This window comes from Mastigoproctus giganteus, chromosome 2 (genome assembly GCF_048544385.1).
Source record: "Mastigoproctus giganteus isolate SK-2022 chromosome 2, ASM4854438v1, whole genome shotgun sequence".
In the NCBI taxonomy this organism is placed as follows: Eukaryota; Metazoa; Arthropoda; class Arachnida; order Uropygi; family Thelyphonidae; genus Mastigoproctus; species Mastigoproctus giganteus.
Window position 1 is genome coordinate 28,971,539 of NC_143576.1, and position 25,020 is coordinate 28,996,558.

The following is a 25,020-nucleotide window of genomic DNA, read 5'->3' on the forward strand; positions in this document are numbered from 1 at the left end:
GAAGTGCTCGTCTAGTTTGCATGCCTTTAACCCAGGCCCCCGTAGCCGAGTGACTACGGGGACCTGGGTTAAAAATAATGCCAATAATGTTAAATACGGTCGATCTGCCTACCCGCACTGGACCAGCGTGACAGATTATGGTCCATTTCTCTCAGCATGAGTTGTTGAGGAGGCTTCCGTCCTGCAGTGTGTTGATAATGGCTGCAGTTACATTTTTTACCCTCTGCTTCCAGTAAAACTGGGCGTTGGAAGGCGTCACCGAAGCCGCGCATCGAGCGCCCGCCTAGTATAGCCTTTCGACGGGGGTAGAGGTCGCTGACTAAATCTGGCCAGACGCACAGTTCTTATGCTCCTCGGATTAATTAGTTATTCAAAGTGATTAAAGTGGACTTATTTTGTGTTCAGAAAATACTATTCGTCAAGATCTATCAGTAGATGGTCTCTTGTCTGACAAATTTGATTAAATACTATTATGTGGTTACAAAGGAACTGGATGCAAAAAAATTATTTTGATATCATATACTTGGATTTCAGAAAAGCTTTTGATACTGTTGTGCGCATGGAAGGCTACTGGACAAATTGTACAGTATGGTATTAGGGCAGGTTGCTACAATCGATAAAAGGGTGGTTGAGTGGGAGAAGACAGAGTGGTAATCAATGGATGCTGCTCTTCGTGGACTAATGTTATTAGTGGAGTTCCCCAGGGTTCAGTGTTGGGTCCACTGTTGTTTTGTGTATTTATCAATGATATTGATGAAGATATAAGGCTTAATATCCAAGTTTGCAGATGATACTAAGGTTGGCAGGGTTGTTAATGACAATAATGCCAGTGTGCTACTGCAACAGGATCTAGAAATGTTGAGCAGATGGGCTGAGAAGTGGCAACTGAAGTTTAACATTGGCAAATGCAAAGAACTGCATATGGGTAGAAGTAACCTCCACCAGAGAAACATACCAACTGTGTGGTACTACACTTAGGGTGGTAGAAAATGAAAAAGACCTGGGAGTGATTGTGCAGCCAGATATAAAGTCTTCTGAGCAATGCAGCCAGTCTGGGGTGTTGTCAACAATAATACAGGAATTTTGCTTGTAGGGGAAAGGAGGTGATTATCTCTTTGTATAAGGTAATGGTCAGGCCACGCGCCTTGATTACTGCGTACAGGTCTGGAGGTCTCATTTTAGGAAGGTTGTAGAGTTGCTTGAGTGAGTACAGAGAAGGACAACAAGATTGGTGAAGGGAACAAAGGGGTCCTCTTACCAAGAAAGGCCTAAGTTCTGCAAATTGCCGCGTCTGGAAACTAGGCACCTGCGAGTTGATCTGATTGCGGTGTATAAGGCCTTGAATGGGTTGGGCAGGCTCAATGCTGATGGGATTTTTCCTCTTGCTCAGATTACAAACCTGAGAGGGCAGAAATTCAAATTGAGGAAAGAGTTGTAGAATACAAGTGCAGAAATTTTCCTTTAGCCAGAAAGTAGTTGATTGCTAGTACAAACTTCCATCTGTCGTTTTGGAAGTTGATAGCTTAAATAAATTCAAGGAAGAACTGTATAAACTTTTAGAAGGAATTGATGTGTGAAATGTTTTTTTTTTTTTTTCTTTTTGGCTGATGCTACATAAGCTTTCTTTCTTGCATCACATGCCTCTACTACTAAATTACTTGTTTTAAAAAGCCAAATAGAAATCCGAATAATATTTTGCATGTTTTTCTCTTAATATAATTTGTTTGGACGGCAAAAGATTACACAACTGAACCTGCTGCTCCATTCTATGTTCGGGTTTTCTTCAACGAGAATGACCATCAAACTGAAAGCTTCCGACATGTTTTTGTGAGCGATTTTACTCTCAGTTTACTCTCAGATTTTACTTCCTCCTGAACCCTTCCACTTTGTTTCTTCAATTCAATTATATCTTTGTTTTTGCTCAGCGTCATGCGATTCCAAATTCTTCACTACATTACTTTACATCCACTTTATTAAAGCCATTTTTATTTTCCAATAACGCAATCTGTAACTGAATTCCGGGGATAATAGAGGTTCTGGCGAAAACCATGAAGCATTCTTACCATATATTTCGCCATATACCGTTAATCGTAGTTGGAGGGACCCTTCGTGAGCGGCGTAACGACGGGGGTTGATAGTAGGGGTGATTTGGCGCCGGTCTACGGGGATGCCGATGGCCCTTTTTAGGGGCACAAATGTATTACATGTTCTCCGTCGGGCGGTACATAATCTACTACGCCTCTGCTCCTCATGTGAAGTCTCTATGGACTCTTTAATTTTGGCGTTTCCTTCACCCAGTAGCGGATCCAGAAAAAAATGACAGGAGAGGAATCATTTTGTGCACAAACAAGGCAAAAATAATGCACAGAACAAAACAAATATGACATTCAAACATAGTGTGACTGGCGGACACAGGCACACAGCTAAAGTCTGAATTACTTTGAAGTAAACATTACGCACGACCAAACTGCGTGACGCTTCGAACTAGAATGGCGATCACATCAGCATCAGTGTTGCCAACTGTAGTCAGTTGAAAATAACTGAGCCACAATGCAAATATAGATAAAATCCTATGTTAACAATGCAAAAAAAAAATTTTTTTAGCGAAAGGGAATTTAAACGATTGCTGTATATTTTCCGAAAAACGACAGAGGGGCATGTTCCCCTGAATCCGCCACTGCCTTCACCCTGTCCTTTTACTCTCTGAAGATGATATGGATAAAGCTGTTGGTTCCGCAAAATTCTCCACACAATCATATGTCCCATGTTCTCTGCTGTTGCTATCCTCCGGATGCTGTCATAATTTTCTTCAACGTTATCGAGGATCCGTTCTTACAAATCAACAGTTCTGGTGCTGATGTTTCTACCACCATCTGTTACTCGTTTTCTAAAGGAACTGATGTTTGCAAGCCGTTCATGTATTCTCTGAAAGTTCTTATTTGGCACATGACGATTGGGAAGTTTTCTGCATACAGACGACTTGCATCGGCTGCATTGCATCCAGAAAGTCATACATGAGATGGCATGTCTGCCATCACTCGATTTGAATGAGCTTCCATTATCACAGTAAATCCACAGTATTAAAATGTTAATAACAAGCTCCCTTGTCACGAGAACTAACTGAAATCACTCAAAGAACACTACGGGATCTTGTTTACATAACTACAGTAAGGCTCTCTACGAGATATCGAGCATTGTTTGTAAACAGTTGATTGGAGCCAGCTATGTGGAAAGAATTGCTGGAACACTGGAACACAAAAGTGACTAACTCGGAAGCAAGGAGAAATCAGATCTATATTTACATGAATTTTTTTTTTATTATTATTTTTAGGTCCTAAATCTATCCCTGTAGTGGGTTCCACATGTTATGATACATCCTGTACATATGAATAAATAATATCTGAAACGTATATACAGTACTGTACTACTATATTCAAAATGTATACAGATTCTGTTGCAATTAAATAAAATACAAATTCATTTAAATGCTTTGTCATGTATTTTCTCGATCATCGGATACTAAAGTACAGCAGTTATTATGTAGGAGTACACGAAATTTTTTGACGTTAAAAAGGGGTCTATAGTACACGAAAATTTTGGAAAACACTGCGTCAGAATGTTGCTTTTCCGTTATTGAAGGTAGAAGTTAATCTAACTATTTAATTTTAAGCAGTTAATCTAACTATTAGATTAACTTCTTAAAATTAAAATAATATTAGAAGTTAATCTAACTATTTAATTTTTTAAAATACATTATTTATCCATAATCATTTTGAATAAATGCTAATAAAAGTACCAAGAGTAGAAACTGGAGAAAAATTTTTTCTGCGGTTGTAGGTTCGTACGATAAGAGATTGCGTAAATTATTTTATACAGTTTCGTCCGGGTAAAGTTGGTAAGTGACATTTTAGGTATACAGTTTCGTCCGAATTAGGAAATCCCCTTTCGAAAGAGGGGTGGGATTTACTGCCTCTCTACTTTTAAATTTGATGTGCATCACGTACTGCAGGTTTTGTAATTCAGTGGTTTCGTTTGTTCGGTTCATTGATTAATAAAATATGGAAAAGAAATTTGACTGTGCAGAAAAGTGTTAGTAAGCTGGGAAAAAGTGCTGTTAATTTTTAATAACTTTAAATATTGCTTTGCTGATATGGTTGAAGAGAAATGGAGATGGCAAACCTATCTGAAGTTTTAGTATTAGTAATGGCCATATGGTACACCAGCCAAAAACAAATTTTCTGAGTCACCCTGAGAGAGAGAGAGAGTGTCAGAAGTAGAAGGGAATCACCAAGGAAGAAGAAGAATGATGTTATCCAGCTCAGGACCCTGGGTGTGCCAAGCCCATACTCACCAGATGTGAGCCTCTGGGGTGAGCCAAAATTTATATTAAGTTGCAAAGTGGGCATAATGTCAAATGGATAAAATTCATCAGTATGTTAGAATATTAACGAATGGGCCTGGTGTACTGGGGTCCATGGTTGAGAGAAAAAAATTAGATGCGTATAATGATAACCCAGTTTAAATAATTCTAAATCAATTGAATTTTATTATTACATTATTCAGTTGAAAAAGGGACTCGTAGTCTTGAAAGCTACTGCCTGTTACTTATACAGGGTGTTTCAGTTAAACGTTTCAGAACTTCTAAGAGGGGTAGGGTACATCCTGACAACTCGAAATCATATAGCAATGTGGGGTCGGAAATGCTTTCCTGAAGCGGTGTCGTACACAGAAGCACCATAAAAAGAAAAGAGACCGTAAGTGAGAAGCAAAAGGTACATGGATTAAAGTAAGTGTTCGAAGTTTCTTCCACGAGCTACAATGCACGCCTCACATCTCCGACGCATGGACATCCGAACATTCTGGAATACTCCAGGCGAATTTCGAATTTCTTCGGCAGCTACTACGATTCTTGCAACCGGCTCCTCAGCATTGTCAACAGGGGTGTCATAAACTAGCGATTTCATATGACCCCAGAAATAAAAATCAAGACATGATAGGTCGGGTGACCGAGCAGGCCAACGCACGGGACCACCACGTCCGACCCACTGTTGACCAAATGTGACATCCAGGTAGTTACGAACATCTCCGCTATAATGGGCAGGGGCTCCATCGTGTTGGAACCACATTGTCTGTTGCGTCGATGCAGAAATCTGTTCATCTCTCAAAAGTTGTGGCAATACTTGCTGCAGAAAGATCAAGTAGATAGGTCCGGTTAGACGACACGGTAACAGGTAAGGTCCGATGAGGTGATCTCCCATAATACCGGCCCATACATTGACCGAAAATCGAATCTGTGCTGCACGACGTCGTATTGCATGCGGGTTCTCGACCGCCCAGGTATGGTCGTTATGCGAGTTGAAAATTCCTTCCCTTGTGAAGGATGCCTCATCGGAAAACAACACTTCAGCAGGAAAAAAGGGATTTGTAGCACAATTTCCAAGGTACCACTGTGCGAAAGCAATACGAGGTTGAAGAAACTTCGAACACTTACTTTAATCCATGTACCTTTTGCTTCTTTTCATGTATTATTAAAACGATTTCTCACTTACGGTCTCTTTTCTTTTTATGGTGCTTCTGTGTACAACACCGCTTCAGGAAAGCATTTCCGACCCCACATTGCTATATGATTTCGAGTTGTCAGGATGTACCCTACTCCTCTTAGAAGTTCTGAAACGTTTAACTGAAACACCCTGTATATTTTATTATTACATTAAACTGGGTTATCATTATACGCATCTAACGTTAGAATATGTAAAATTAACATCCAATTATTTTAGTTTTTAGATTTATATTTCATATTTTTAATAAAATGTCATTTTATTATTTTTTGCCTTTTTTTTTTTTTTTTGTAATTTTTTCTGCAATCCCCCCCAGAAGCGGATTAAGGTCGGTTGAGGCCCCGGGCGCAGAAGAAAATATTGGGTCCCTTAAAAAAAAAAGAGAGATAGGGAAAATAAAAATACATGTTCACCAATTTTTTAAATAAATAAAAAATATTATGTACTATTAATGTTTTATTTCCAATAAAATTTGAATATAATATGTATAATATAATTAATAATAGCATAATAATAATCACAAAGTTTTGAACTAATATGTTCAACTAATTTGTTGGGGTTTTGCGTGGGCCCTTTAGAAGTCGGGGCCCAGGGCGCCCGCCGTTAAATCCGCCTCTGAATCTCCCCCCCCCCCCCCGTCTCAGAAAAGGATTAAATATGGATTATCGGACGAAACTACATGCTGTTTTATCTGGCACATTCAATCATTCGATCTGGTGGGAAAAGCGTTCCAAAGATTTGCTGACGCATGTAGTCAGCATGTAGTTTATACATTGTTCGACAAAATTAATAGAATACGTAGAAAACGTGGTTTAACACATGGAGCTTGCGATGAAGAGGGACAAAATTTTGTATGGTGGTGGTGGTGTAACAGAATAACAACGAAATGACAAGCGGGCGAAAAACTTTGGACAGGTATAAGGGACATTTATAGGGGTTGTAAGAATTACTGAAAGGTCACATTACAGAAGTACCAAAAAGGTCACAATACAGAAGTCGGTACAGATGCGCGAAAATATGGTCAAATGACAATCAGCACGGTGTATGATCCCCCTAACGGCTAAACAGGCCTGACAGCGGTGAATTATGCTGTCAATATAAAGGTATCTATCATAGGTTCGAGGATCTATTCTCGGTACCTCTGCGCAGTTACGGCAACCCTATCAAAAACACCAAGAGGGATGCGGCCGTTGTTCATTATTCCATCCCACACGAGAACACCGTCTGTCCCTTTCTCTGGTGTTGGAGGGATGGTACTGCATTCCTCGTTGCCTCCAAATGAAATAACGTTTAGAACTTGTTTGTAATCTAAAACGAGAATCATCAGAGAACAGAACTGTACCCCACGTGTCAGGGCTGCAAGTCACATGTTCATTCCATCAATTTCGACAAGCTCTGCGGTGGTTTGGGGTTAATGGGATACAAACCACTGGCTTATTTGAGTCCACTCGAACTAAGCCTTCTTAACAGTCCGGTTGGAAATGTTTTCATTTGTGGCCGCAGAAACCTCAAGAGACAGTTGATGACAGGACATTGTAGGGTTCTATCTTGCTGTCAGAGCCAGATAGGCCTGTTCTGGTTGACGTAGCCCTCCGGTAACTTTGACCAGCTCTTCTTGTAATGGTTTCTGTCTCCTGAAACTGCTTCCATTATGCCTAGACGACACTGTGTGGCACATTAAGCTAACGTGCCACTTCCGACTGCGATTTTCCTGCTTCAAGTCGTCCAACAGTCCGCCATCCCAAATCAAATTAACTCGAATCATATAAACAACGATGACTTGCCGTCCTGAGTACTGGAGATGTGGCTATCCCACTGAGGAAGCCAAAAAACGGGAATGAAGTGATGTGGTCACTACCCTTGTTTTCATAGGCACGAATAATTTGCGGCTCTGTACAGTAGTAGATCATTTCTATTGGATACACGAAATTTACGTGCCAGGAATGCCTATTATAACAAATATTCGTCATTGGTGACACTGTTCACAATAAAATATTCGTGAAAAACATTTTCAGTTAATTTTGTTGAGAAGTGTATTATAACACGAATTGTTAATACAACTGAGTGTCATAAAACAACAGGCTCCGTGGCAAATCCAGGTAAACGATCGCCCCCTTCTGGATTTGTCACTTTTGGATAGTCATTTGGAAAATTTCTGAACAAAAGGAACCGTTCACCACATTAATTTCTGTGTTTATATTCCGGTACGCCACATGAGGAGTTCACAAGATAGAATGCATAATCATTTTACCTATTTTCTTCGATTTGTGATAAAATTATTTAAGTTTTGGCGAAGGTACTTTTGGTCGAAATATTCTAAGATAAAATATGATAAATACATTTATATCCACAATTGTCATTTCCACTGCAGATGCGCGCGCCTGTGCGATCCAAAAGTTATAATAGTATACACTCAAATATATTGAAGTTTGGAGCATCCAAGAACAGTGTTTATGGGTTCCAACTGATCTAAATGCACCACCGACGAAATATCCCATCTTGATTATTAATTTGTAACTCTTTCAAAATTTCATTTTTATACCATTTAACGACAATATCCATAATGGTAGATAAATTTATAAAAATAGTTTTAATCACTTTATTTCCTTAAATGATTTCATGTAATACTGTCTTCGCTATATTAATTAACCGTATTCTTATTCGCTTTTTACAAATAGTAACACACTATTTGTAAACACCGTGTACAGGCACATGTTTGTGTGTGATTAAAATTGGGCAATTTATAATTCAATACTTTTCCGATGAAGCAACTTTTCTGATGACCTTGTTTGGTGCAGACTCATTCCAGTCCGATATGCCAGAATACCGTTCGTTACCTTACATGGTATAATATACAAGAATTCATTATATAATAAACAGTAAACACAATGAAACTAGGACCTACTAAAAATTAATGCTATAAGAAAGAAAAAAGTATGACTGTTACTGTACTATATTTGTTCAACTTTTCATTTTGCCATCTTCCTGTAGAGCAACACATTAAATTCTAATGCACTATATTTTCAAAGCGCAGTAAGTGTAAGCACTTCTCACATTGCAGGTGAAAGGCAGATTCTGTTTTGCTCAGTCACCGTCTATACTGCAGGTTCGAGTAAATCCAAGACTGATTTTGGTTTTTTTTATGGCCAAATACAGTGGCGAATATATTAATAATTTCCCACTTTAACATTGAAATTTGTTAATGAATTTTTTTATTAATTTACATATTCAGTTTATTAATGAAGTAGGCCAAATAGTACTTCTTTGAAATACATCCCGCTGAATAATAAAATTTAAAATATACATACACAAAATAAATACAGTAATTCACGCATAAACGTCGTTCATGCATGTATTCTTCCGCGGTATTACGATTTATGCGCATTTAAATTCGATTGCAGTGAGATTGTAGCTGTCGGTGAAAGTGAGGCGGGAGATCAGTGTCAAGGTCATCTGTGATTCAATGAACTGGCCTGCGATGTGCGAGGTAAGGACTGAAGAAATTTTGTGCAATCTGCCATGAGGACCTGCCGGTCAGCAGTACCTGGGCCCTGAGCTAGTGTGTGTGTAGGGGGTTCAAAAGGAAAACAGAAATTACATAAAGATGGATCAAGCTCACGATAATGCGCCATTGCCTTATATATTTTTTTTCTTGTGAAAAGAATATAGTGTGCAGTCTGAAGGGGAAGAAAATGGGAACAAATATATTATATTTTATTAGTGCAGATGGTTTTAAATGTATGGTTTTAAGAACCATGGGTGGGCCCAAGTAGTGACGGGGGGGGTAAAGCCACCCTTTCCCCTTATGATCAAAATAGTATAGATTTTTTACTGCTGCATAATGTTTAAAACTTAATGATTCCCTGGAACTCGTGTTCCCATATTAAAACAGCGGCGGGGGGGGGGGGGGAATAAACACCCTGAAACTAACCATAGAGGGGTAGACATCACTTACTGCTACTTGTAACTATCATCAATCGGAAGAGGTACCAGATTGCAAAGACTAATTTTTTTTTATTATTAATAAAAAAAAATTAATAAATCAACTTGATGTTTGTTTGTAGTTGGAAGTTTCAAATATGAGAATACTACCAAAATCTGTTAAATTATTTCACTGTATTTTTTGCTTTCACCAGGCATTACCATTATTAATTTTTTTTTTTTTTTTGTGATAGATGTGATATCTCCTTAGATATCACAATGTCCACTTCATAAGTAAATGTAATATCCTGGACCATGCCTAGCAGTTGTACCCATTGTTTAAGGGATGCTGGTGCCTGTAAACCTAAGGAGTCGGAAAAAAAAGTAGCAATTTACAAATTGAATTGATTTTATTCTGTATGCCAGTTCTGACAATGAATATAAGAGGCTGTCTAACATTACACTATGTAGTGGAACTTTTCATGTTAATTCTAGTTTTAAAGGAAAAATATAAGAACAAATGTAATGCAATAAAAAAAAAAAAAAACAAGTTAATATACACGGTGTATTTTTACTTTTCAGGTGCATTAGCAAATAGTAATAATTCATGACTTATAAAAAGCAACAACTTTTATGTGTGAACTTAAATGTTTCATTTCTGGCCCCTGTGTATTTATTGCCCGTTCATTCCTCAAATCAGCACATGGAAACAACATAATATCCAGTGCTTCAGCTACATGGAATAGCTGGAATGGAATATGGAATAGACTTAGTGATATGTATGGAAAAAATAAATAGTTATTGCCAAATTTCTATTGGTCTAATTTTAACGAACTTTGGGATAGCTTCACAAATCTTTCTAAAAGAGTCAAACATAAAATTTTATGAAAATCCATCCATTAGGAGCAAGTTATTACAGACAGACATGGTAAAGACGATAAGCACTTTATGCCTGTATGCTAATATGCTTAAAACAAACCAAAAAAAAAAAAAAACACTAACCATACTTTTAATAGTTTACAGAATAATTTTTATGAAAGTAGAGTATGTGGTACATGCAACAACCGAGGTTCATTTTATGGCAGTTCACCATATCTTTTATTACTGTTACTTATTTCTATCACAGTGAAGGCCAACTATGAGCATCTAGCTAGCACATGCCCATCATGGCTCTTAATGTTTATAATCACTGCCATCCTAGTCCCCATATAGCTGCTAAACGGTCTACACATCATCATCAAAAGGGGCTCTTGATCTATGATTGCATTGAGGTTCATTGGTTATGCCACTGCACCATCCATGGAGTTTTATTTTTCTAACTACTTAAAACAAATAGTATAGACTAAGAATCTTCACCTTTTTGCCAATTTAAGTTATAATAATTGATATGAAATCAGAAATGTCAACCAAAAAAGTCTCTGCTTACATTTGGGTTAGGAGGAAGGACATGTGCAGCCTTTTATTGCTATCTTTATAATAATTATTATTATAATAATTGAAATAAAACTGAAAATGTGTACTATGTATCTTTTTACTTGCCATGTAGTATAAAATCAACAAATATTCCTTTTTGTGTGGTAAATAATGCTTAGTGTACTGCTCTTTAATTCAGCTATGTGAGAGACAAGCATTCAAAAGAAATCAGTCAGCTAGTGAGATGTATCTCTTTCTTGCAGATAAATTAAATGTCCACATTCATGCACATTGATACCAGATATGTGTTAATGAATTTGTACAGTAGTTATTCATATGGAACAGTATCAAAATCTAAGCACAGTATATGATATCAGAATTATTTTTGCATCAAGTTCCTTTGTGAATACTTAATGGTAACTAATTATATTGGTGAGACAAGATCCTCCCTTAACAAATCTGTGCTGTGATTTGGATATATCACTGTATTCCTGTAAAAATGATTTGCATTATTTCTTTAACTCCCAACTCCATTATTTTCTCTAGCTTGACTTCTGTAATTTGAGGCTTTTTCACATGAGCAAAGCTGGCCAGTTCAGGCATGAGTGCAGATTTTCTTTCTTTTTTTTCTTTTTTTTTTTTATAATCCTACAAACAAACTTGTCTTGGAATAAAGTTTATAGACACAACAACACTTTGCTCTATATCTTGAGTTGCCACTAAACTAACCAACAAAAAAGTACCATGCAATTAGTTATTAGGTTGTTTTTTTTTTGCATAGAAGATAAGTATATTTTCTTACACTGTTTCAACATTTTCTGAAAGTAAATAAAGAAAAAGTATAAATCTGGATTGAAGTTCTTTTTAAGTCGAAAAAATATAACATACAACTGTAACAATATGTTACAGAAATTTTTATGTTCAAGGTATAAGTCTGATTACAAAATGGAATTAATTTATTGTGATTTTATTAACTTTCTTTTATCTATAGAGTAAAAAGGGTCTCTTGCAAAGACTTGAAGAGAGCGTAGTGATAGGGGATGGTGGCTTTGTTTTTTCTTTGGAAAAAAGGGGATACGTAAAAGCTGGACCATGGACACCAGAGGCTACTGTTGAATCTCCTGAAGCAGGTAATCATTACAGCAGAAGTTTTAAACTTGAATTTCAGGTCACTGATAAGTGAAAAATCTTATTTCCCCCTGTTTTTCTGTTTGTATTGTGCTACAAAAGTCCCATTAACATATTATTATGGGTGTTTGTTTTTATATAATTTTTCAACAAAGACATTACTGTTAGTAGAGGCATATGATGCAAGAAAGCAACTTTATACAGCATCAGTGGAAAAAAAAAAAAAAAAACCCTTCCCATTCATTCCAAAAGTTTTTCTAGTTCTGCTTTGAATTTATTTCAGCTGTCAACTTCCACAATGATAGGTGGAAGTTTGTTCCAGCAATCAGCCACCCGCTGGCTAGAGGTAAATTTCCACACATCTATTCTACAACTGAAATCTTTCCTCACTTTGAATAGTATGCCTTCTCAGTTGTGTAATCTGAGCAAACCATTCAAGGTCTTATACACCTCAATCAGATCATCTCGCAGTTGCCTAGTCTCCACCGCTGCAATTTTCAAAACTTAAGCCTTTCTTGGTAAGAGCAACCCTTTGTTCCACTCGCTGTCTCTGTACTCATTCCAGCTCTCCATCCTTCCTAAAATAAGGCGTCCAGACCTGCATGAAGTACTTAAGGTGTGGCCTGACCATTGCCTAATATGAAAGGATAATCACCTCCTTACACCAGCTAGAAAAATTACTGTATATCATTTGACAAAACCCCCATGGCCTGCTCTGGTTCCTCTAGGGTTACTGCTACTCATATGCAGTACTTAGTATTTGTCAATGTAAACTTCAGTTCCTACCTCTCAGCCCATCTACTCAACTTTTCTAGATCCTGTTGCAGTAGCATATTGTCATTAAACCATACCAATGTTTGTATCATCTGCAAATTTGGACATTAAGCCTGATATACCTTCATCAATATCATTGATAAATACATAAAACAACAATGGGCTGAACATGGAACTCTAGGGAACTCCACCAATGACATTAGCATTAGTAGAGGCATATGATGCAAGAAAGCAAGCTTATTCAGCATCAGCCAAAAAAAAAAAAAAAAAAAAACACCACTCCCATTTCACCCCTCCGTTCGTTCGAAATACCTGTCCAGTTGAGCCTTAAATTTGTTTAGGCTATCAACTTCGACAACAAATGATGGAAGTCGGTTCCACTAACCAACCACCCACTGGCCAAAGGCAAATTTCCGCACATCTATCCAACATCCGTCCTTCCTCAATTTGAATTTATGCCCTCTGAGGTGATTATTCTGAGCAAGAGGAAGAATCCCATTGGCATTGAGCATGCTCAAACCATTCAAAGCCTTATACACCTCTATCAGATCACCTCGCCGGTGCCTAGTCTCCAGACTCTGTAATTTGCAAAACTTAAGCTTTCTTCATAAGAGCAACCCTTTGTTCCATTCACTAATCTTGTTGCCCTTCTCTGTACCCGTTCCAGCAGCTCTACATCCTTCTTGAAATGAGGCTTCCAGACCTGTATACAGTACTCAAGATGTGGCCTAACCATTGCCTTATACAAGGGAATAATCACCTCCTTATCCCTGCTAGAAAAATTCCTGTATATCATTGACAAGACACCATGAGCTACTCTTGCAGCTCGTCTGCACTGCTCAGAGAACTTCATATCTGCCTGCACAATTACCCCCAGGTCCTTTTCATTCTCCACCACTGTCAGTGTAGTACCGCAAAGTTGATACGTTGCTCTGGGGTTACTGTTTCCCATATGTAGTACTTTACATTTGTCAATGTTAAACTTCATTTTCCACCTCTCAGCCCATCTGTTCAACCTTTCCAGATCCTGTTGCAGCAGCATAGCGTCAGTAGTGTCCTTAACAATCCTGCCAATCTTTGTATCATCTGCAAACTTGGACATTAAACTTGATATACCATCATCAATATCATTCATAAACACCGAAAACAACAACGGACCCAACACTGAACCCTGAGGAACTCCACTAATAACATTAGTCCACGTTGAGCAGTGTCCATTGATTACCACTCCCTGTCTTCTGCCACTCAACCATCCCCTTATCCATAGCAGCAATTTGCCTCCAATGCCACACTGCTCCAATTTGTGCAGCAGTCTTCCATGTGCAACAGTATCAAAAGCCTTTCTAAGATCCAAATATATAATATCAAAGTTATTCCCTTCATCCAGTTCTTTTGTGACTACATCATAGTATCCAATCAAATTGGTCAGGCAAGACCTGCCCTTAACAAAACCATGCTGCGAGTGAGCTATAACTGAATTCTTGTGTAGATGATCCTGCAGTGCTTCTTTAACCAGTGCCTCCATTAATTTTCCTTGAACAGAAGTTAAACTAACAGGTCTATAATTACTTGTGTCAGCCTTTGATCCTCCTTTGTGAATTGTGGTTACATTTGCACATCTCCAGTCTATGGGTACCTCCCCTGAGTCCATCGATGCCCTCATAATCATGGCTAAGGGCCTGCTTACTTCCTTTGCTGCCTCCTTTAATATAACTGGATAGATCCCATTCACCCTAGGTGCCTTCCTTATGTTTAATTTAAGCAATTTCTCTTCCACTTTGCTCTGAGTTTTACAAAATCATTTAACTCTCTGTTAGATTTTGATAAGCTTTTGGACTCCACTTCCCTACAGAATTCCTCATATGTGAATTTAGATGCAAAATACTCATTCAGTTTGTCAGCTACCTGAGCAAAATCCCCAACAATTGAACCATCGATATCAGGTGGACCAATCTGATTCATCCCTTTCCTTCTAGAGTTTACAGAAGTCTGCTGTTTTTCTTTGCATCCTTTGCCAAAGATTTCTCATAATCTGCCTGCACTTGCCTAACCTCCTTTGTTACTTGATTACAGATAAGCTTATATCTACCAAAGGTTTCTGTGTCACCTGATAATTTATATGCATCCCACACATTTTTCTTCTCTGCCACAAGTCTCATTAGTTCATCTGACATCCATTTAGGCCTAAACCTTGAACAGTATTTCTTTGTTGGTATGAAAAGCATATGAAAAGAAAATTAATTCCTTGAATGCTTCCCTTTTAGAATTTGTTGTTCATAACTTCATCAGTTGGTCCCACTGCATAGAATTTAAAAACTGTCTGAGACCACTGTGGTTACCTTTACAAAAGCAAAAACCCTTCCCTTTACTCCTTATGGTAGTTACATCTTTGAATAAATTCCACATCAGTACACTGTGATCACTGTCACCTAGTGGTTCCTTTATCCTACCCTCATTTTTGCTTTCCCAGTGTTTATGTCACATCAAACAGACTCAACATTGCACTGTCCACCCATGTCAACTGGATGCACTTCCTTAGATTATATGCATTTCTTAACTAATAGCATAACACACCCTCCCTTTATATTCTCTGTCCTGTTTGTACACATTGTACTCCTCAATTCCAATTCTCCATTTCTTATATCTGTGTGACACCACTTCTCTGATAGCCCAGCAATATCTGCCTTCAATGTCTTGATCAGAACCTCAAATTCATCAAATTTATTTGTTCTACTGCTAGCAGTAGAGCAAATAAATGGTGTTTATGCAAGTATACGGCACTTGTTCTTACTCTTAGTCACCCTAACATGGCCCATATATTTACTTGTTCCGTGATGACATTATTGATATAAGTTGTAGAGAAAATTTTCCTAGAACTGATTTTCTATGCTAGTTCCAGAGAAAAATTTCATGTAGGCTAAATATTCCTCGTATTCCCATTTGCCCTAGTATAAAAATGTGTTATTTTTTGAAATAATTATATAAACAATACAATCACAGTAAATAACACTGTTAAATATATACATTTTTTTTCTAGAAAAGTAAGATCTTTTCTTACTGAATTTTTTTCTTCCTGACTGCAGAAACAACTTCAAAATATTCATCTTATCAGATTTTTGAAAAATATCATTTTATATTTAACAGCGGTATTCATATGATACCCAAGAAATAAATTGCAATTGCATTGGAAAATTTCATTTTTTCTGAGGATTGGCAACACAATTTTAGGTGTTGTCAAGTTAACCCTTTTGGAAGAAAATTTTCAGGCAATATATAATGGCACCTCTGTAGCTAGGTAGGCAGGAGCAGCAGTGCATAGCACACGCTTCTTGATCAGAATCGAGTTCGAGCCCGTGACCACCAAATACGGAGGATGCAGAAAGGTCAGGGAATGACCACTGCATATCCCCGGAGCAGTATGGCCTTATTTGCTAATGCTCATAAAAACCAAATAACAACAGCAGTATATAACCATAAGTTTTATATTTTTTACCTGGAAAATGTTGCCTAAAATTTCCCTGCATCTTTTAGCCCAAATATATTCTAGGTGCATGTAGTGGTGTTTTTTTTTTTTTTTTTGATCTGATTGTGTATTGCAGGGGTAGCCAATTCTTCATCATGTGTGCCCTGTGCAGCTGTTGTTAGTGACACACCTACCAACGAAAGAAAAAAAAAAATCAATTTGAATATAAACTTTAACAGAGGGTTTCCCAAAGTGTGGTAAGAAAATACCGGTCCGCGAACAACTTATTTGAAGTATACCTACATAAAACTATAAGAAAAATTCCTGAAAAACTTAAAATGTAATAAAATACCAAATAGCCTATTATAATAAAAATAAATTTAATGCTTTTATAATTTATTAAGGTATCCTTACTTATGTGATATTTTTGGTTTTTTAAATGCCTTAAATTTAAATTTACAAGGTATTGATATAAATATTTTTAAAATTCAGGAAAAAGTAGAAGCAGCTACAATGAGAATTCATCTGTGGGTACTTAGAGTTGAAAGGAAAATTATAATATTCTTCCTAGTTTAACTAAATTACAAAAAGAGTATGTTCGAAGCGACATTCTGGCTGAGATTTCTACGGCGATTAAAGAACACCTATTGGAATCGAAAACAAACTTTCAAGAATATTTTCCTCCAATTGATAGCAGTAAAATGTGAATTCAAAACCCATGTGAAAGAATTCTGGCTCAATGAACAAGAAATTGATTCTGTTTTTGAACTATCATGTGATGTAGCATTAAAAGACTGCTTCAATCAGGTCTCATTGATAAATTTTTGGCTAAGTTGCCATGTAGAATATACGTATTTATCAGAAAAAGCACCGAAATTTCTTATGCCATATGTAACAACTTAAAAATGTGAAACTGGATTCTTAACATTTCGTTTTTAAAAAAAAAAAAAAAAAGAAATGCCGGAACAGATTGGACGCTGAACCAGATTTGAGAATCAAGTTGACATCTTTTCCCCTGATTTAAAATTACTATGTGATGAAAAACAGCATCACCCTTCTCATTAAATAAATATTTATTTGCCCAAAAACAGACTCAAAAATATGTCAATTTTATGTAAACGTTTGATAATAAACAAAGAAATTAAATTACTTATCTTTTATTTATATTTACTAATGTTAATGAATACCTAATTGCATTATTACTGGTTAAATATCCTAATGATAGTGTCATTATTTCCTGAGCCTACGAGTATAATTATTGAAGATACATTAATTTATAGCTATAGGTGGGCAGCGAAACAAAAAATCTGCAAACACCGACACCTGTCCATGCTTGAAAAAGTTTGGGAAACTCTGGTTTAACACATATACATGTAAAGTGGCACTCTGAGCATTGTGCTGTAATGCAGAAATGCATTCAAAATGCACCCAAGTGGTTTACCCTGATGCAAGCGATCGTTCTTAAATTCTTAAGCAGTCAACCAGCGAGTGCTGTAAACATAAAGGCACATGAAATTAACAAGTGCTCAGTATTGGCACACTAATTGAATATTTTGCTGTAATGCTTGGCATTTTTTTATAGACTTCACACACAGTTTTGTTTCTATTGGTGTTAGTTTATGTGCATGAATCAACTTTTTGTAAGATTAAGATTTGTTCTGATTGACAGCTTCACACGAAGTAAGTGCTCAGTTTTAGCAATGATTTTCAAACATTATGTACCAATTTGTAGAATGCTGAGGATGTCAGAATGTTGATTTTTTTTTTTTTTTTTATTCAACATTCTGAAGATTAGGTAACATTTGAATGAGTTCCCTCATATTTAGGTGGCAGTGAAAGTGTTAAATTCAATTTTTATTACCAAAAGTTATAACTACGATTTCAATATACAGGGTGATTAGGACTGTTATGTCATAGTAGCTGATGCTGAAATTCAGGCTGCCATTAATAACTCAATATATTTGCAGTTGCAATGAATTGGTAAACTCTTCTGGCCTCAGCTATCTGTAGAATAAACAGACATTTGTTTAATGTAAGGCGTTAATTATCTCCTTATCATTGATTCTGCAAGGACAAACATTTATTCATTAAACTACATTAAATTTATTTTATAAACATAAAATCATTTAATTTTTTTTTTATTACAAGTGCTTGGCATATATAGCCATTCCTTTACACAGTTAGCAGAAACATTTTGTGGCATGGAACAGTATTGTGATTGGATTGATTCTGGTAGCCTATAGATATGCTCCTAGGCTGATGCTACATAGGGCTACATTTTGGCTTATGTGTAGCATCAGCCAAAAAAAAAACAAAAAAAAAAAAAAACAATTTCACACTTCACCCTCTAAAAGTTTGTCCAGTTCCTCCTTGAATTTATTTAAGCTATCAACTTCCACAACAGATGGAAGTTTGTTCCAGCAATTAACCACCCGCTGGCTAAAGGCAAATTTCGCACATTTATTCTACAATGTCTTACCTCAATTTGAATTTATGCCTCCTCAGGTTCATAATCTGAGCAAGTAGAAGAATCCCATCAGAATTCAGCGTGCTCAACCCATTCAAGTCCTTATACACCTCAATTAGATCACTTTGCAGCTAGTCTCCAGCCGCTGCAATTTGCAGAACTTAAGCCTTTCTTGTTAAGAGGATCCCTTTGTTCCCCACAACAATCTTGTTGCCCTTCTCTGTACTCACTCAAGCAACTCTACATCCTTCCTAAAATGAGACCTCCAGACCTGTACGCAGTAATCAAGGCATGGCCTGACCATCATCTTATATAAAAGGATAATCACCTCCTTTCCCCTATGTGATCTTGGTGCTTTATAGCCTTAGTTGCTAATGTGCCAATAAAATCTAAACCAAACCAAACCAAACCTTTCCCCTACTTGCAAAGTTCCTGTATATCGTTGACAAAAACCCATGACCAGCTCTGGCAGATTGTCTGCATTGCTCAGAAAAATTCATATCTGACTGCACAATTACTCCCAGGTCTTTTTCATTTTCTATTACCCCTAAGTGTAATATGACACAGTTGGTATGTTTCTATGGGGTAACTTCTACCCATATGCAGTACTTTGCATTTGTCAATGTTAAACTTCAGTTGCCACTTCTCAGCCCATCTGCCCAAATATTATAGATCCTGTTGCAGTAGCACACTGTTATTAACAACCCTGCCAACTTTTGTATCATCTTCAAACTTCAACATTAAGCCTGATATACCTTCATCAATATCATTGATAAATATACAAAAGAACAATGGGTCCAACACCGAACCCTGGGGAACTCCACTAATAGCATTAGTCCACGAAGAGCAGTGTCCATTGATTACCACTCTTCTTCTTCTTCTCCCACTTAACCACCATTTTATCCATTGTAGCTACTTACCCTTAATACCATACTGCTCCAATTTGTACAGTAGTCTTTCATGCACAACAGTGTCAAAAGCTTTCCTAAAATCCAAGTATATGATATCCAAATAATTTTTTGCATCCAGTTCCTTTGTAACCACATCATAATATCCAATCGGATTTGTCAGACAAGACTTTCCCTTAGCAAACCCATCTGAATTATTACTGCAGTCTTGTCTCGATGATCCTGCAATGCATCTTTAACCAGTGACTCCATTATTTTCCCTGAAATGGAAGTTAAACTAACTGGTTTGTAATCACGCTTGCCACCCTTAGATCCCCCTTTGTGAATTGGGGATACATGCTGCAGGAAAAAGTTGCCCACCCCTGGTTATTGATAGACTGACTGTAAAAAAAAAAATAAAAAAAATAAATGTGAGAAAAGTAAAAATCATAAATGTAGAAAAATAAACTAATTGTGAAAGGAAATTTCACAATCAGTTTTTATTTGTGAGTGCTTTCCGAGGACTGCTATTTATTTTTTAATGCAGTAATACCCTCTACATTTATATATGTATTAGTTTATTGATTTTTAATTTATTGATCGAAATTCTAGAGGATTTCTTCAGTTTCAGGTTGTAAGCCTACATGTCTGTAATGTGGTTGAAAGGTTGCATCCTCCCATGCTGATTTTTGAAACTATTATAAAAATAAATCATAAATATAAAAAATGCCACTATCACTTGTAAACAGAATGAAATATAATCTTGGTGACACTCATTTGTGTCACCTAGATTGTGATACCTTTCTGACCAGTTAGGTTTCCTTATAAATATGAATAGTGCTAAGTCAGATTCTGCAGTGTAAAATTAATGACTTGTATTTAATATATAACTTGAAATGAATTTTCGGTGTGTTTATATAATTCATTGGAATCAAACGAAATGTTTATGTGAATACTGAATTGTCATGTCAATGTATAAATACACTCAATAGTATCTATGTTTGTGGTAAATATGTAATTGAATTGCACAAAAGAAAAATTTCTATGATCAAGAAACCTAGTGGCTACAAAATGGGAATTTGGCTACAAAAGATAACTTTGATGCCCCACATATCTGTTGTGTAATGACCCCCTCAAGGATGGTTAAATGAAAAAATTAAATGTGTCATTTGCAGTGCCAGTGATATGGCGGGAATGTAAAGGCATTTCTGAGGACTGCTACTTTTGTTTAATCAAGCCTGGTGGCTTTTCATCTAAAATTTAAGAATATTCAATATCTCAATTCCATGTGACAGGACATGGGTCATTCAAAAAACGACTTCAGAACTTTGGGCTTGTAAACAATGCCCATTGTGTATGTGGAGAACTGGAGGACTGGTACTGCATAATGCACTCGTGAACATCTACCTGGACCTACGTAATCAACTGTTACTGGATCTAAATTTACCCACACTTAGTCCAGAGAGCAACCTGTTAAAATCAAAAAAAGTGTTTAACTTTTAGTAGATATGCCTCAGCAGTCTTCAAAAAGCATTGGTATCATCTCTTCACGTCTGATCCCATAACATAGATATCTAGACCAGATGTTCCTGAAACTGCTATGATCTCTCGATCTCTCCTCGTACCTGCTCTTCCCTCATCACCGGCCACAATCAGAACTGAATGAACACCCAACTGGACATCTTCCTCGAAGAATGATGGCACTGAACTGATAGCAATCAAACTCACACACTTCCCATTTCACCTACCTAACTTTGCAGACCTCCCTTGAGAAGCTGTCTTCCTTTCCTTGGCCTTCGGTGGGCTCCCAGACCAAGGGTGATTCCTACTTCTCCTTTCCCACTTCTTATTTCTGCTGGAGGATGCCTTCTTTCCTCATCCTCCTCCTTTTGCCTACTATGACTCTGCCACTTGTACTATCTTCCCCCCCCCTTTTTTTTTATTTGGTCTCCATCCAAATAATTCCTGAATAACAGTATATTCAGTAATCCCTGAATAACATACCAATTAAATGGTACCACAAAAATATGATGGAGAAAGAAAGAGACCTATGGGTAATTGTACAGTTCAACATGAAGCTCTTTGAGGAGTGCAGAGAGGAAGCTCTTTGAGGAGTGCAGAGGCTGCTAGGACAGCTCATGGAATTTTGTCAGCAGGGACAAGAATAATTACGGTATCCTGTTGTATAAGGTGTGGTTTGGTTGCATCTTAAGTATTAGGTCTGGAAGCCTCAGTTTAAGAAGGATGTGAATATGTTGGAATGGTTGCAAAGAAGAACAACAAAGTTAGTCAAGGACACAAAAGGGTACTCTTGCCATGAAAGACTTAATTTCTGCAAATTGCAGTGTTTTTTCAATTAGGCACCTGCAAGGAGACCAGATTGAAGTGGTTAAGGTTTTAAATGAATTTGAGTAAACTAATGCTGATGCCATATTTACTCCTTCTTGGACTCCATGCTTAAGGGAACATAAACCTAAATTGAAAAAGAATAGATGTGTGAATTTGCTTTCAGCTAGAGAGTATTTGATTGTTGAATTAAACTCTCTGGTGTTGTAGAAGTGGGCAGTTTTAACGAGTTTAAGGAAGAATTTTGCAAATTATTAGAATGGGAAGATGAGTTTTTTTTTTTTTTTGCTGATGCTGTATAAACTTTCTTCCTCGCAAAATTTTTCATAATGCGTACAGTACAGTAATAAACTATTAATACTAAATACCTCCACTGTATTTTTGAAATTGGTGTTTTTAAAGGATTGGAATGTTTTGGATCACTTGGTTTTCAAAGATTAAGTGAATACAGAAAAATCACAATTTTATATAGTAATAAAATTTCATCCAGGAAACTAAAATATAAATTTTCTTTCCTTTCAGTGCAAGAACTTCATAGAGAATTCTTGCATGCAGGTGCCGATGTAATGCAAGCGCTTACTTTCTATGCTAGCGATGATAAACTCATAAACAGGGGTAACCAAGCAGGAAAATTATATACAGTAAGTATTTATTTTGAAGAGAGAATATCATTTAATACTATAAAATATTAATGTACTATTCTAAACAGGAAATTTGATACAGTCAAACCTCCCAAATCCAGCTATTATCTGACATGGCCAATTTTCTGACTATATTTAGGATAATGGACAAATCTGCCAAATCGCCCAAAAATTGGATTGTCCAAAAGTAATGTATTGTTAAATTTCTGAGTTTCACAAGTCATACTTGAAGGATTAGACTGAGCTAATGATCAACTAAGCACATTTACTGTTTTGTGAATGTTTTTTATAAGCAACATTGACACAGCATCTTTCATCCATTTGTACCTAACATTTGCCCATGTTACTTAACAGAAATTAAGTAATCTCTTGTGGCCTTTCCAAACTCATACATAGATCCTTATCTGTTGTGGAAAAGATTACACGAGTAACCCTCATATAACTTGGTAGTTTGGTTCCTACAAAATCTCGTGTAATGCCGAAACTGTGTTATACGGGACTAAGAACCAGTACAAAAGGTGGGGGGGGGGTTACATTACAAAAGTTAACAAAAATACATAATTTTTTTTTATAACTATCGGAAACTTAATTTTTATAGTAGTAATAACCTAATATTTTAACATAATAGTAGCAACTTAAATAGTAATAACTGAACAAATGTCTTGCCTTACAAACTGTGGTACTTATGTGTGAGATAATGTACGTTCATTTAATTTTTTTCTTCTTCATCGCTGCTAAGCACAATCTCTTTTGCTGCATCTAGATTTTCATGTACCTTCTTCTCTCTTTAAAAGTCACGAACTGCATCCTTTCAAGTCACAGTTATTTTTTATGGTCTCAAACAAGCACAAGTTCAATAGCACAGAACCTAACCCAAGGATCTCCCAACAAAATACTGTGGACTTCTACTTTAAATGATACTTGAAAATCGGAAGGATATTTTCCAGTTAGCAAAATAAAAATAAATTTACGCTTGCATACATAGCTTAATTAATACATACTGTAATATGCACATGCTAACTAATTGATATTTCTGTTCACTGACTTATTATTTTTACAACCAAAAAAAAAAAAAAAAGCATTTGGTTGTAAAAATTATAACCATAAATCACAAAGAACATGGCACGCACAAGTTGCAACAAACATGATACGGAGTAATGTATTTCTGAAAATTTATTTATATTTTTTATATGATTGAGTATTTCGTGGAAAGGGAAACACATTTCACCATAATAATGTGAAAACTCACAGAATTCCAGCTATCGGTACTATAGCAAATGTAAGAAGATAGAGTTTACTACCCATTTATAATTCATTACACTAACAAAAAAGACCAATAAACCGGAAACTAAATTGTTTTATGGTAGTGTCCTCCAGAAATGTGCTTTAGAAAAATACCATGATGGTGATAACAACTAGTGAGTGAACAGCAGGGATTCACAAAAAAGAAATGGAAACTTTGAAAATTACATCTAACATAATAGCAGGGTTTTCCCACCACAAAAGCTCAAAAATACTATGTTATGTGAGATTTCCAGCAATTCTCAAACTGTGTTAGAGCGAAACCTTGTTGTGCGAGGATTGCCGCAATTTATCAATCGTGTTAGAGCGAAACTGTTGTAGAAGTACCACGTTATACAGTGGTTGCCTGTATTACCAAAGGTACTTGACATTGGGGTGTCAGTGAAATGAGCGTATAGTTTTTCACATTTTTCCTTCCAAAATATACCACACAGTATGGTAGTCTTCTTTAGAAGGCTTATACCTCAACTTTCGTGCATAGTATAGCATCTCCTGTGAGACCAGCACAAATATACACTTGTGCTTGCCCCACAAGTGATAGCTATTTGTGACAGGGCCTATCTTAGGCCTAGGCAAACTAGGTATGTGCCTAGGGCCTGTAGTTTGAGGGTGCCCATAACACAGGTGATATCCAGTAGTGTAATGAAGAGCACGAGTGCTTGTGTGCATTGAATGCATTTTTTACTCTTGCACTTGATTCGTACGTTGTTTGGTGAACTTCCAACATTTTGAAATATGAGGAGATGTGAAAAGGTGTATTTGTTATCATGTGACAGTAACAGACTGTTGTAAGCAAGTGAAGAGTTACTGTAGGATGAGATGTCTCTAGATGCGTTGTGCTTTGTAACAGTGCACACTGTTGTCTTAACCTCAAATAATGGGCATAACCTGGATACTTTTTGAACAGATCTCATATGTATGTATATACTCCAGAATGGGTTAAATACCTCTTCAGTTGGAGCTGTAGTTCACCATTCTCAGATGGGAGAGGATTCCCCCCTTCAGAGTTATTATGGGTTTTTAAGCCAGCTTGACTTCAAATCAACCTTTAACACACTTGTACAACCATAATACATTACAAACTATATGAACCAAAGTACCATAAGAATTGGCACACTAT

At 36.7% G+C, this 25,020-nt stretch overlaps 1 protein-coding gene across 2 annotated transcripts in view; it reads left to right on the forward strand.

Annotated features, from left to right (window-relative positions):
- Positions 1-25,020, forward strand: part of LOC150089239 (betaine--homocysteine S-methyltransferase 1-like) — a 91,442-nt gene that overhangs the window by 7,912 nt on the left and 58,510 nt on the right. Inside the window, exons 1-3 of one of the 2 annotated variants that reach the window (XM_090388502.1) lie at positions 8,932-9,045; positions 11,884-12,022; positions 22,480-22,598. In XM_090388502.1, the coding sequence (XP_090244628.1) occupies positions 9,022-9,045; positions 11,884-12,022; positions 22,480-22,598 (282 nt within the window). In that variant the 5' untranslated portion in view covers positions 8,932-9,021. Of the gene's footprint in view, positions 1-8,931; positions 9,046-11,883; positions 12,023-22,479; positions 22,599-25,020 lie in introns of those variants that run through there. The other variant, XM_090388508.1, reaches the window with a different exon arrangement.